Source organism: Ranitomeya variabilis, chromosome 3, assembly GCF_051348905.1.
Source record: "Ranitomeya variabilis isolate aRanVar5 chromosome 3, aRanVar5.hap1, whole genome shotgun sequence".
In the NCBI taxonomy this organism is placed as follows: Eukaryota; Metazoa; Chordata; class Amphibia; order Anura; family Dendrobatidae; genus Ranitomeya; species Ranitomeya variabilis.
Genome location: NC_135234.1, coordinates 770,496,389 through 770,511,992, shown reverse-complemented (window position 1 = coordinate 770,511,992; position 15,604 = coordinate 770,496,389). Strand labels below are relative to the sequence as shown.

At 46.5% G+C, this 15,604-nt stretch overlaps 1 protein-coding gene across 2 annotated transcripts in view; it reads left to right on the top strand.

The window, feature by feature from the left end:
* CHRDL2 (chordin like 2) overlaps positions 1-15,604 on the top strand; it is a 113,916-nt gene that overhangs the window by 72,751 nt on the left and 25,561 nt on the right. For both annotated transcript variants that reach the window (XM_077299882.1, XM_077299881.1), the window contains exon 6: positions 8,010-8,065. In XM_077299882.1, the coding sequence (XP_077155997.1) occupies positions 8,010-8,065 (56 nt within the window). The remainder of the gene's footprint in view (positions 1-8,009; positions 8,066-15,604) is intronic.

Genomic DNA, 15,604 nt, shown 5'->3' with positions numbered 1-15,604 from the left:
TCCAGACTCCTGCCCCTTATTCTCCAGACTCCTGCCCCTTATTCTCCAGACTCCTGCCCCTTATTCTCCAGACTCCTGCCCCTTTTTCTCCAGACTCCTGCCCCTTTTTCTCCAGACTCCTGCCCCTTATTCTCCACACTCCTGCCCCTTATTCTCCACACTCCTGCCCCTTATTCTCCACACTCCTGCCCCTTATTCTCCACACTCCTGCCCCTTATTCTCCACACTCCTGCCCCTTATTCTCCACACTCCTGCCCCTTATTCTCCAGACTCCTGCCCCTTATTCTCCACACTCCTGCCCCTTATTCTCCACACTCCTGCCCCTTATTCTCCACACTCCTGCCCCTTATTCTCCACACTCCTGCCCCTTATTCTCCACACTCCTGCCCCTTATTCTCCACACTTCTGCCCCTTATTCTCCACACTCCTGCCCCTTATTCTCTACACTCCTGCCCCTTATTCTACACACTCCTGCCCCTTATTCTCCACACTTCTGCCCCTTATTCTCCACACTCCTGCCCCTTATTCTCTACACTCCTGCCCCTTATTGTACACACTCCTGCCCCTTATTCTACACACTCCTGCCCCCTATTCTCCAGACTCCTGCCCCCTATTCTCCAGACTTCTGTCCCTTATTGTCCAGACTCCTGTCCCTTATTCTCCAGACTCCTGCCCCTTATTCTCCACACTCCTGCCCCTTATTCTCCACACTCCTGCCCCTTATTCTCCACACTCCTGCCCCTTATTCTCCACACTCCTTCCCATTACTCTCCTCACTCTTGCCCCTTATTCTCCAGATTCCTGCCCCTTATTCTCTAGGCTCCTGCTCCTTATTCTCCAGACTCCTGTCCCTTATTCTCCAGACTCCTGCCCCTTATTCTCCACACTCCTGCCCCTTATTCTCCACACTCCTGCCCCTTATTCCCCACACTCCTGCCCCTTATTCCCCACACTCCTGCCCCTTATTCTCCACACTCCTGCCCCTTATTCTCCACACTCCTGCCCCTTATTCTCCACACTCCTGCCCCTTATTCTCCACACTCCTGCCCCTTATTCTCCACAGTCCTGTCCCTTATTCTCCAGACTTCTGCCCCTTATTCTCCAGACTTCTGCCCCTTATTCTCCAGACTCCTGTCCCTTATTCTCCAGACTTCTGCCCCTTATTCTCCAGACTTCTGCCCCTTATTCTCCAGACTTCTGCCCCTAATTCTCCACACTCCCGCCCCTTATTCTCCACACTCCTGCCCCTTATTCTCCACACTCCTGCCCCTTATTCTCCAGACTCCTGCCCCTTATTCTCCAGACTCCTGCCCCTTATTCTCCAGACTCCTGCCCCTTATTCTCCAGACTCCTGCCCCTTATTCTCCAGACTCCTGCCCCTTATTCTCCAGACTCCTGCCCCTTATTCTCCAGACTCCTGCCCCTTATTCTACACACTCCTGCCCCTTATTCTCCACACTCCTGCCCCTTATTCTACACACTTCTGCCCCTTATTCTCCACACTTCTGCCCCTTATTCTCCACACTCCTGCCCCTTATTCTCCACACTCCTGCCCCTTATTCTACACACTCCTGCCCCTTATTCTACACACTCCTGCCCCTTATTCTCCAGACTCCTGCCCCCTATTCTCCAGACTCCTGCCCCCTATTCTCCAGACTCCTGCCCCCTATTCTCCAGACTCCTGCCCCCTATTCTCCAGACTCCTGCCCCCTATTCTCCAGACTCCTGCCCCCTATTCTCCAGACTCCTGCCCCCTATTCTCCAGACTTCTGTCCCTTATTCTCCAGACTCCTGCCCCTTATTCTCCACACTTCTGCCCCTTATTCTCCACACTCCTGCCCCTTATTCTCTACACTCCTGCCCCTTATTCTCCAGACTTCTGCCCCTTTTCTCCAGACTCCTGCCCCTTATTCTCCACACTCCTGTTCCTTATTCTCCAGACTCCTGTCCCTTATTCTCCACACTCCTGCCCCTTATTCTCCACACTCCTGCCCCTTATTCTCCACACTCCTTCCCATTACTCTCCTCACTCTTGCCCCTTATTCTCCAGACTCCTGTCCCTTATTCTCCAGACTTCTGCCCCTTATTCTCCAGACTTCTGCCCCTTATTCTCCAGACTTCTGCCCCTAATTCTCCACACTCCCGCCCCTTATTCTCCACACTCCCGCCCCTTATTCTCCACACTCCCGCCCCTTATTCTCTAGACTTCTGCCCCTTATTCTCTAGACTTCTGCCCCTTATTCTCCACACTCCTGCCCTTTATTCTCCACACTCCCGCCCCTTATTCTCCACACTCCCGCCCCTTATTCTCCACACTCCCGCCCCTTATTCTCCACACTCCCGCCCCTTATTCTCCACACTCCCGCCCCTTATTCTCCACACTCCTGCCCCTTATTCTCCACACTCCTGCCCCTTATTCTCTAGACTTCTGCCCCTTATTCTCCAGACTCCTGCCCCTTATTCTCCACACTCCTGCCCTTTATTCTCCACACTCCCGCCCCTTATTCTCCACACTCCCGCCCCTTATTCTCCACACTCCCGCCCCTTATTCTCCACACTCCCGCCCCTTATTCTCCACACTCCCGCCCCTTATTCTCTAGACTTCTGCCCCTTATTCTCCACACTCCTGCCCCTTATTCTCCACACTCCTGCCCTTTATTCTCCACACTCCCGCCCCTTATTCTCCACACTCCCGCCCCTTATTCTCCACACTCCCGCCCCTTATTCTCCACACTCCCGCCCCTTATTCTCCACACTCCTGCCCCTTATTCTCCAGACTTCTGCCCCTTATTCCCCACACTCCCGCCCCTTATTCTCCACACTCCCGCCCCTTATTCTCCACACTCCCGCCCCTTATTCTCCACACTCCTGCCCCTTAGTCTCCACACTTCTGTCCCTTATTCTCCAGACTCCTGCCCCTTATTCTCCACACTCCTGCCCCTTATTCTCCACACTCCTGCCCCTTATTCTCCACACTCCTGCCCCTTATTCTCCACACTCCTGCCCCTTATTCTCCACACTCCTGCCCCTTATTCTACACACTCCTGCCCCTTATTCTACACACTCCTGCCCCTTATTCTCCAGACTCCTGCCCCCTATTCTCCAGACTCCTGCCCCCTATTCTCCAGACTCCTGCCCCCTATTCTCCAGACTCCTGCCCCCTATTCTCCAGACTTCTGTCCCTTATTCTCCAGACTCCTGCCCCTTATTCTCCACACTTCTGCCCCTTATTCTCCACACTCCTGCCCCTTATTCTCTACACTCCTGCCCCTTATTCTCCAGACTTCTGCCCCTTTTCTCCAGACTCCTGCCCCTTATTCTCCACACTCCTGTTCCTTATTCTCCAGACTCCTGTCCCTTATTCTCCACACTCCTGCCCCTTATTCTCCACACTCCTGCCCCTTATTCTCCACACTCCTGCCCCTTATTCTCCACACTCCTTCCCATTACTCTCCTCACTCTTGCCCCTTATTCTCCAGACTCCTGTCCCTTATTCTCCAGACTTCTGCCCCTTATTCTCCAGACTTCTGCCCCTTATTCTCCAGACTTCTGCCCCTAATTCTCCACACTCCCGCCCCTTATTCTCCACACTCCCGCCCCTTATTCTCCACACTCCCGCCCCTTATTCTCTAGACTTCTGCCCCTTATTCTCTAGACTTCTGCCCCTTATTCTCCACACTCCTGCCCTTTATTCTCCACACTCCCGCCCCTTATTCTCCACACTCCCGCCCCTTATTCTCCACACTCCCGCCCCTTATTCTCCACACTCCCGCCCCTTATTCTCCACACTCCCGCCCCTTATTCTCCACACTCCTGCCCCTTATTCTCCACACTCCTGCCCCTTATTCTCTAGACTTCTGCCCCTTATTCTCCAGACTCCTGCCCCTTATTCTCCACACTCCTGCCCTTTATTCTCCACACTCCCGCCCCTTATTCTCCACACTCCCGCCCCTTATTCTCCACACTCCCGCCCCTTATTCTCCACACTCCCGCCCCTTATTCTCCACACTCCCGCCCCTTATTCTCTAGACTTCTGCCCCTTATTCTCCACACTCCTGCCCCTTATTCTCCACACTCCTGCCCTTTATTCTCCACACTCCCGCCCCTTATTCTCCACACTCCCGCCCCTTATTCTCCACACTCCCGCCCCTTATTCTCCACACTCCCGCCCCTTATTCTCCACACTCCCGCCCCTTATTCTCCAGACTTCTGCCCCTTATTCCCCACACTCCCGCCCCTTATTCTCCACACTCCTGCCCCTTATTCTCCACACTCCCGCCCCTTATTCTCCACACTCCTGCCCCTTAGTCTCCACACTTCTGTCCCTTATTCTCCAGACTCCTGCCCCTTATTCTCCACACTCCTGCCCCTTATTCTCCAGACTCCTGCCCTTTATTCTCCACACTCCCGCCCCTTATTCTCCACACTCCCGCCCCTTATTCTCCACACTCCCGCCCCTTATTCTCTAGACTTCTGCCCCTTATTCTCCAGACTTCTGCCCCTTATTCTCCACACTCCCGCCCCTTATTCTCCACACTCCCGCCCCTTATTCTCCACACTCCCGCCCCTTATTCTCCACACTCCCGCCCCTTATTCTCCACACTCCCGCCCCTTATTCTCCACACTCCCGCCCCTTATTCTCCACACTCCTGCCCCTTATTCTCTAGACTTCTGCCCCTTATTCTCTAGACTCCTGCCCCTTATTCTCCACACTCCTGCCCTTTATTCTCCACACTCCCGCCCCTTATTCTCCACACTCCCGCCCCTTATTCTCCACACTCCCGCCCCTTATTCTCCACACTCCCGCCCCTTATTCTCCACACTCCCACCCCTTATTCTCCACACTCCCGCCCCTTATTCTCTAGACTTCTGCCCCTTATTCTCCACACTCCTGCCCCTTATTCTCCACACTCCTGCCCTTTATTCTCCACACTCCCGCCCCTTATTCTCCACACTCCCGCCCCTTATTCTCCACACTCCTGCCCCTTATTCTCCACACTCCTGCCCCTTATTCTCCAGACTTCTGCCCCTTATTCTCCACACTCCCGCCCCTTATTCTCCACACTCCCGCCCCTTATTCTCCACACTCCCGCCCCTTATTCTCCACACTCCCGCCCCTTATTCTCCACACTCCTGCCCCTTATTCTCCAGACTCCTGCCCCTTATTCTCCACACTCCTGCCCCTTATTCTCCAGACTCCTGCCCCTTATTCTCCACACTCCTGTCCCTTATTCTCCAGACTTCTGCCCCTTATTCTTCACGCTCCTGCCCCTTATTCCCCACACTCCTGCCCCTTATTCTCCACACTCCTGTCCCTTATTCTCCAGACTCCTGCCCCTTATTCTCCACGCTCCTGCCCCTTATTCCCCACACTCCTGCCCCTTATTCTCCACACTCCGGCCCCTTATTCCCCAGACTTCTGCCCCTTATTCTCCACACTCCTGCCCCTTATTCTCCACACTCCTGCCCCTTATTCTCCAGACTCCTGCCCCTTATTCTCCAGACTCCTGCCCCTTATTCTCCACAATCCTGCCCCTTATTCTCCACACTCCTGCCCCTTATTCTCCACACTCCTGCCCCTTATTCTCCACACTCCTGCCCCTTATTCTCCACACTCCTGCCCCTTATTCTCCAGACTCCTGCCCCTTATTCTCCAGACTTCTGTTCTTCTCCTCAGCATTTGGATATCTGCTTCTAGGCCTCTGCAGTCCAATCCTTGCACTTACTGCAGAATGTCCGTGTTTCTATGGCTACGTTCACATTTGCGTTGCGCCTATATTTAACATGGGGGCGCATGGACATGCGTTGTCTTGCGTTTTGTGACGTATGCGTCATTTTTGGCGCAAGCATCAGGGCGCACAGGACGCTGCATGTTGCATTTTTTTTGCGCCGAAAATCATGCCAAAATTGGACGCACGCGTCACAAAAAGCTGCGTTTTGCATGCGTTGTGCGTTGCGTCGCCGACGCTGCGCCGCACAACGCAAATGTGAACGTAGCCTATGATGTTTTCTTGAAGAGAAGTGACTTCTTTGCTGCTCTTCTTGACACCAGGCAGTCTCCATCAGCTTTTGCCTTGCTGCGCATTCATATGCACTGACACCTGCCTGCTGCCATTCCTGAGCAAGCTCTGCACTGGTGTTGCAGTGATCTCTTAGCTGAATCTACTTTAAGAGATGGTCCTGGCACTTGCTGGAATTTCTTGGGCATCCTGAAGCTTCTTAACAGCATTTTATCTTCTCTCTTTAAGGTTCTTGATGATCCAATACATGGTTGGTTTAGGGGCAATCTTACAAGTAGCAATGACCTGGCCTGTAAAGCCCTTTTCATGCAGGGCAAGGTTTACAGAAGACAATGGTTTCAAGCACCAGCATCATTATAAAGTTGTCCTTGTCCTTGATAACACTTTCTCTGAGCTAACAAGATCACTGAAATGGTGTGAGCAGGTGATGGTATATCAGGGCTGAAATTCAGTGATGATGGGGATTTGTGATTAAGTTCATTTTCATGGCAAGAAACGACTGCAGTTTATCTAATCGTTCTTCAAGACAATCTGGAGTTAATGCAAATAACCAGTATAAGAACTGAACAATGAACTGTGAAAAACAAAATATGTGTAAGTCTGAAAACTTTGGCCATGCCTCAGCTGCTGCAGAACCTCATAATACACCTCAGCTGCTGCAGAACCTCATAATACACCTCAGCTGCCGCAGAACCTCATAATACACCTCAGCTGCTGCAGAACCTCGTAATACATCTCAGCTGTTGCAGAACTTCATAATACACCTCAGCTGGTGCAGAATCTCATAATACACCTCAGCTGTTGCAGAACCTCATAATACACCTCAGCTGTTGCAGAATCTCATAATACACCTCAGCTGCTGCAGAACCTCATAATACACTTCAGCTGCTGCAGAACCTCATAGTACACTTCAGCTGCTGCTGAACATTATAATATACCTCAGCTGCTGCAGAACCTCATAATACACCTCAGCTGCTGCAGAATCTCATAATACACCTCAGCTCCTGCAGAATCTGATAATACACCTCAGCTGCTGCAGAACCTCATAATACACTTCAGCTGCTGCAGAACCTCATAGTACACTTCAGCTGCTGCTGAACATTATAATATACCTCAGCTGCTGCAGAACCTCATAATACACCTCAGCTGCTGCAGAATCTCATAATACACCTCAGCTGCTGCAGAACCTCATAATACACTTCAGCTGCTGCAGAACCTCATAGTACACTTCAGCTGCTGCTGAACATTATAATATACCTCAGCTGCTGCAGAACCTCATAATACACCTCAGCTGCTGCAGAACCTCATAATACACCTCAGCTGCTGCAAAACCTCATAATACACCTCAGCTGTTGCAGAACCTCATAATACACCTCAGCTGCCGCAGAACCTCGTAATACACCTCAGCTGTTGCAGAACCTCATAATACACCTCAGCTGCTGCAGAATCTCATAATACACCTCAGCTGTTGCAGAACCTCATAATACACCTCAGCTGCTGCAGAATCTCATAATACACCTCAGCTCCTGCAGAATCTCATAATACACCTCAGCTGCTGCGGAACCTCATAATACACCTCAGCTGCTGCAGAATCTCATAATACACCTCAGCTCCTGCAGAATCTCATAATACACCTCAGCTGCTGCAGAACCTCATAATACATCTCAGCTGCTGCAGAACCTCATAGTACACTTCAGCTGCTGCTGAACATTATAATATACCTCAGCTGCTGCAGAACCTCATAATACACCTCAGCTGCTGCAGAACCTCATAATACACCTCAGCTGCTGCAGAACCTCATAGTAAACCTAAGATGCTGCAGAACCTCATAGTACACCTCTGCTGCTGCAGAACCTCATAGTACACCTCTGCTGCTGCAGAACCTCATAATACGCAGCATACATTCTAAACTTGCTGACTTCCACATTTTACCACTATGGTTTGGCTACATACGACGGTGCAGCTCTCACTGTGACTTGTGTTTTTCAGACGGGTCATTCGATCGTTCGGTGGAGGAAGAGCCGCTGCAGCTAAACAGAGGTGTTGTACGTGACATTCTGCTCTTTTCTCTGTATATCTCCATACATTTACTGCCAAGTCCTGAAGTGCTCCGCAAGACGCAGACACACATATGTACACACATACAGGCAGGCACATACAGTGACATGTAAAAGTTTGTGCACCCCTGGTCAAAATTACTGTTATTGTGAACAGTTAAGCAAGGTGAATGTGACATGATCTATAAAAGGCCTAAAGTTACAGATGACACATTTCATTTATATATATATATATATATATATATATATATATATATATATATATATATATATATATATATATATATATATATATATATATATATATACAGAATAAAAAAAAAATATATATATATATTTTAATAATTACAAAAATGAAAATGGGCCAGTGCAAAAGTTTGGGCACCCTTGGAGATTTGTGTGCTCAGATAACTTTGACCGCGGTTTCAGCCCTTAACCCCTTCACCCCCAAGGGTGGTTTGCATGTTAATGACCGGGCCAATTTTTACAATTCTGACCACTGTCCCTTTATGAGGTTATAACTCTGGAACGCTTCAACGGATCTTGGCGATTCAGACATTGTTTTCTCGTGACATATTGTACTTCATGTTAGTGGTAAAATTTCTTCGATATAACTTGCGTTTATTTGTTAAAGAAACGGATATTTGGCGAAAATTTTGAAAATTTCGCAATTTTCCAACTTTGAATTTTTATGCCCTTAAATCACAGACATATGTCACGCAAAATTCTTAATAAGTAACATTTCCCACATGTCTACTTTACATCAGCACAATTTTGGAACCAAATTTTTTTTTTGTTATTGAGTTATAAGGGTTAAAAATTGACCAGCAATTTCTCATTTTTACACCATTTTTTTTCAGGGACCACATCTCATTTGAAGTCATTTTGAGGGGTCTATATGATAGAAAATACCCAAGTGTGACACCATTCTAAAAACTGCACCCCTCAAGGTGCTCAAAACCACATTCAAGAAATTTATTAACCCTTCAGGTGTTTCACTTGAATTTTTGGAATGTTTGAAAAAAAGTTAAATGTTCATTTTTATTTACACAAAATTTATTTCAGCTCCAATTTGTTTTATTTTACCAAGGGTAACAGAAGAAAATGGACCCCAAACGTTGTTGCACAATTTGTCCTGAGTATGCTGATACCCCATATGTGGGGGTAAACCACTGTTTGGGCGCATGGCAGAGCTCGGAAGGAAAGGAGCGCCATTTGACTTTTCAATGCAAAATTGACAGGAATTTATATGGAACGCCATGTTGCCTTTGGAGAGCCCCTGATGTGCCTAAACATTGAAATCCCCCACAACTGACACCATTTTGGAAAGTAGACCCCCTAAGGAACTTATCTAGATGTGTGGTGAGCACTTTGACCCAACAAGTGCTTCACAGAAGTTTATAATGCAGAGCCGTAAAAATAAAAAATCATATTTTTTCACAAAAATGATCTTTTCGCCCCCATTTTTTTATTTTTCCAAGGGTAAGAGAAGAAATTAGACCACAAAAGCTGTTGTGCAATTTGTCCTGAGTACAACGATACCCCATATGTGGGTGTAAACCATTGTTTGGGCGCAGGGCAGAGCTCGGAATGGAAGGAGCGCCATTTGACTTTTCAATGCAAAATTGACTGGAATTGAGATGGGACGCCATGTTGCGTTTGGAGAGCCCCTGATGTGCCGAAACATTGAAACCCCCCACAAGTGACACCATTTTGGAAAGCAGACCCCTTAAGGAACTTATCTAGATGTGTGTTGAGCACTTTGTATTATAAACTTCTGTGAAGCACTTGTTGGGTCAGAGCCGTAAAAATAAAAAATCATATTTGTTCACAAAAATGATCTTTTCGCCCCCATTTTTTTATTTTCCCAATGGTAAGAAAAGAAATTAGACCACAAAAGTTGTTGTGCAATTTGTCCTGAGTACGACGATACCCCATATGTGGGGGTAAACCACTGTTTGGGCGCAAAGCAGAGCTCGGAAGGGAAGGAGCGCTATTTTACTTTTCAATGCAAAATTGACTGGAATTAAGATGGGATGCCATGTTGCGTTTGGAGAGCCCCTGATGTGCCTAAACATTAAAAACCCCCACAAGTGACACCATTTTGGAAAGTAGACCCCCTAAGGAACTTATCTAGATGTGTTTTGAGAGCTTTGAACCCCCAAGTGTTTCACTACAGTTTATAACGCAGAGCCGTGAAAATAAAAATTCCTCTTTTTTTTCACAGAAATGATTTTTTAGCCCCCAGCTTTGTATTTTTACAAAGGTAACATAATAAATTGGACCCCAAAAGTTGTTGTCCAATTTGTCCTGAGTACGCTGATACTCCATATGTGGGGGGGAAGCACTGTTTGGGCGCATGACAGAGCTCGGAAGGGAAGGAGCGCCATTTGGAATGCAGACTTAAATGGATTGGTCTGCAGGCGTCACGTTGCATTTGCAGAGCCCCTGATGTACCTGAACAGTAGAAACCCCCCACAAGTGACCCCATATTGGAAATTAGACCCCCCAAGGAACTTATCTAGATGTGTTGTGAAAACTTTGAACCCCCAAGTGTTTCACTACAGTTTACAACGCAGAGCCGTGAAAATAAAAAATCTTTTTTTTCCCACAAAACTTATTTTTTAGCCCCCAGTTTTGTATTTTCCCAAGGGTAACAGGAGAAATTGGACCCCAAATGATGTTGTCCAATTTGTCCTGAGTACGCCGATACCCCATATGTTGGGGTAAACCCCTGTTTGGGTACACGGGAGAGCTCTGAAGGGAAGGAGCACTGTTTTACTTTTTCAACGCAGAATTGTCTGGAATTGAGATCGGATGCCATGTCCCGTTTGGAGAGCCCCTGATGTGCCTGAACAGTGGAAACCCCCCAATTATAACTGAAACCCTAATCCAAACACACCCCTTACCCTAATCCCAACAGTAACCCTAACCACTCCTCTAACCCTGACACACCCCTAACCCTATTCCCAACCGTAAATGTAATCCAAACCCTAACCCTAACTTTAGCCCCAACCCTAACTGTAGCCTTAACCCTAGCCCTAACCCTAGCAATAACCCTAGCCCTAACCCTAGCAATAACCCTAGCCCTAACCCTAGCCCTAACCCTAGCAATAACCCTAGCCCTAACCCTAGCAATGACCCTAACCCTAGCAATAACCCTAGCCCTAACCCTAACCCTAACCCTAATGGGAAAATGGAAATAAATACATTTTTTTTATTTTTTTATTTTTCCCTAACTAAGGGGGTGATGAAGGGGGCTTTGATTTACTTTTATAGCGGGTTATTTAGCGGATTTTTATGATTGGCAGCCGTCACACACTGAAAGACGCTTTTTATTGCAAAAAATATTTTTTGCGTTACCACATTTTGAAAGCTATAATTTTTCCATATTTGAGTCCACAGAGTCATGTGAGGTCTTGTTTTTTGCGGGACGAGTTGACGTTTTTATTGGTAACATTTTTGGGCACGTCACATTTTTTGATCGCTTTTTATTCCGATTTTTGTGAGGCAGAATGACCAAAAACCAGCTATTCATGAATTTCTTTTGGGGGAGGCGTTTATACCGTTCCGCGTTTGGTAAAATTGATAAAGCAGTTTTATTCTTCGGGTCAGTACGATTACAGCGATACCTCATTTATATCATTTTTTTATGTTTTGGCGCTTTTATACAAAAAATAATTATTTTGGTATCGCTTTATTCTCAGGACTATAACTTTTTTATTTTTTTGCTGATGATGCTGTATGGCGGCTCGTTTTTTGCGGGACAAGATGACGTTTTCAGCGGTACCATGGTTATTTATATCTGTCTTTTTGATCGCGTGTTATTCCACTTTTTGTTCGGCGGTATGGTAATAAAGCGTTGTTTTTTGCCTCGTTTTTTTTTTTCTCACGGTGTTTACTGAAGGGGTTAACTAGTGGGACCGTTTTATAGGTTGGGTCGTTACGGACGGGGCGATACTAAATATGTGTACTTTTATTGTTGTTTTTTTTTTTATTTAGATAAAGAAATGTATTTATGGGAATAATATTTTTTTTTTTTTCTTTATTTAGGAATTTATTTTTTATTTATTTTTTTACACATGTGGAAAAATTTTTTTTTTACATTTTTACTTTGTCCCAGGGGGGGACATCACAGATCGTTGATCTGACAGTGTGCACAGCACTCTGTCAGATCTGCGATCTGCTGTACAGGACTGCAGGCGGGGGTCTCAGAGAAGCCCGCAGGGAGCCCCCTCCCTGCGCGATGCTTCCCTATACCGCCGGTACACCGCGATCAAGCGATCATGTTTGATCGCGGTGTGCCGGGGGTTAATGTGCCGGGGGCGGTCCGTGACCGCTCCTGGCACATAGTGCCGGATGTCAGCTGCGATATGCAGCTGACACCCGGCCGCGATCGGCCGCGCTCCCCCCGTGAGCACGGCCGATCGCGTATGACGTACTATCCCGTCGGTGGTCATACGGGCCCACCCCACCTCGACGGGATAGTACGTCAGATGTCAGAAAGGGGTTAATTAGCCTGTTAGGGTTATGACTTGTTCACTATCATCGTTAGGAAAGGTCAGAAGATGCAAATTTTCAGCTTTATAAAAAAACATCCGCCTCTAACCTTGTACCAAAAACAGCAGCCATGGGATCTTCTAAGCAGCTGCCGAGCACTCTGAAAATGAGAATGGTGGAGGCCACAAAGCAGGAGAAGGCTATAAGAAGAGAGCAACGTTGTCCTTACCTCAGTTAATTAAGAAATGGCCATTACCAGGAACAGTGGAGATCAAGATAAGGTTTGAAAGACCAAGAAAAATTTCAGTGAGAGCTGCTTGTAGGATTGCTAATGAGGAAAATCAGATTCCTCTCTTGACTGCAAAAGACGTTCAGAAAGATTTAGCAGACTCTGGAGTTGTGGTACATTGTTCTACTGTTCAGAGACACTTGCATGGAAGAGTCATCAGAAGAAACCTTCTCCTGCATCCTCACCATAAAACTCAGCATCAGAAATATGCAAAAGAACATCTAAACAAACCTGATGCCTTTTGGAAACAAGTCCTGTGGACCGATGAGGTTAAATAGAAATCTGTGGCCACAATGATCAAAGGTACAGTATGTGTGGCTAAAAGAGGGCACAGAATTTCAGGAAAAAAAAACATCTCGCCAGCCATTAAGCATGGGGGTGGCGCAATCATGCTTTGGGGTTGTGTTGCAGCCAATGGCACGAGGAACACTTCACGGGTAAAAGGAAGAATGGATTCAATGAAGTTTCAACAAATTCTTAATGCAAACATAACAGCATCTGTAAAAAAGCTGAAGGTGAAGAGAAGAAGAGGAAGAGGATGGCTGCTACAAATGGAGAATGATCCTAAACATGTCACATTCCACAACAGACAACCTCAAAAGGTGCAAGCTGAAGGTTTTACAATGGCCCTCACAGTCCACTGATCTGAACATCATTGAAAATCTGTGTCTACAGCTCAAAATAGCAGAGGAAGCAAGAAGACACAGGAATCTCACAGAACTGGAGGAATTCTCCAAGGAACAATGGGGGAGAATCCCTCAAACAAGATACTGATACTTGTAGGAGGGGGCGCTACTAGGTACTAACCATGCAGGGTGCCCAAACTTTTGCATCTGCTCATTTTCTTTTTTTAAAATTTTTAAAATGGAAAAGATGAAAATATATACCGTATATATTTTTGCCTAAAATACAAATTAAATGTGTCATCTGTAACATTAGACCTTTTAGAGATAATTTCATCTTCAACTTGCTTAACTGTTCACAAATTTTTACATGCCAATGTATCACACACGTACAGGCACGCACATACCCACACATGTAGGCACACACACAGATACACACATACAGGCATGTACATATACACACATACAGGCACGTACATATATACACATACAGGCACGTACATATACACACATACAGGCACGTACATATACACACATACAGGCACGTACATATACACACATACAGGCACGCACATATGCACACATACAGGCATGCACATATACACACATACAGGCACGTACATATACACACATACAGGCATGCACATATACACACATACAGGCACGTACATATACACACATACAGGCATGCACATATACACACATACAGGCATGCACATACAGGCACGTACATATACGCACATACAGGCATGCACATATACACACATACAGGCATGCACATACAGGCACGTACATATACGCACATACAGGCACGCACATATACACACATACAGGCACGCACATATACACACATACAGGCACGCACATATACACACATACAGGCACGCACATATACACACATACAGGCACGCACATATACACACATACAGGCATGCACATATACACACATACAGGCACGCACATATACACACATACAGGCACGCACATATACACACATACAGGCACGCACATATGCACACATACAGGCATGCACATATACACACATACAGGCACGTACATATACACACATACAGGCACGTACATATACACACATACAGGCACGCACATATACACACATACAGGCATGCACATATACACACATACAGGCACGTACATATACACACATACAGGCACACACATACACACACATACAGGCATGCACATATACACACATACAGGCACGTACATATACACACATACAGGCACGTACATATACACACATACAGGCACACACATATACACACATACAGGCACGCACATACAGGCACGCACATACACACACATACAGGCATGCACATATACACACATACAGGCACGTACATATACACACATACAGGCACGTACATATACACACATACAGGCACACACATATACACACATACAGGCACGCACATACAGGCACGCACATACACACACATACAGGCATGCACATATACACACATACAGGCACGTACATATACACACATACAGGCACAAACATATACACACATACAGGCACGCACATATACACACATACAGGCATGCACATATACACACATACAGGCACGTACATATACACACATACAGGCACACACATATACACACATACAGGCATGCACATATACACACATACAGGCACGTACATATACACACATACAGGCATGCACATATACACACATACAGGCACGTACATATACACACATACAGGCACACACATACACACACATACAGGCATGCACATATACACACATACAGGCACGTACATATACACACATACAGGCACGTACATATACACACATACAGGCACACACATATACACACATACAGGCACGCACATACAGGCACGCACATACACACACATACAGGCATGCACATATACACACATACAGGCACGTACATATACACACATACAGGCACACACATATACACACATACAGGCACACACATACAGACACACACATATACAGTTGTGCTCAAAAGTTTACATACCCTGGCAGAATTTTTGCTTTTTTGGCCTTTCTTTCAGAGAATATGAATGACAACACCAAAACTTTTTCTCCACTCATGGTTAGTGGTTGGGTGAAGCATTTATTGTCA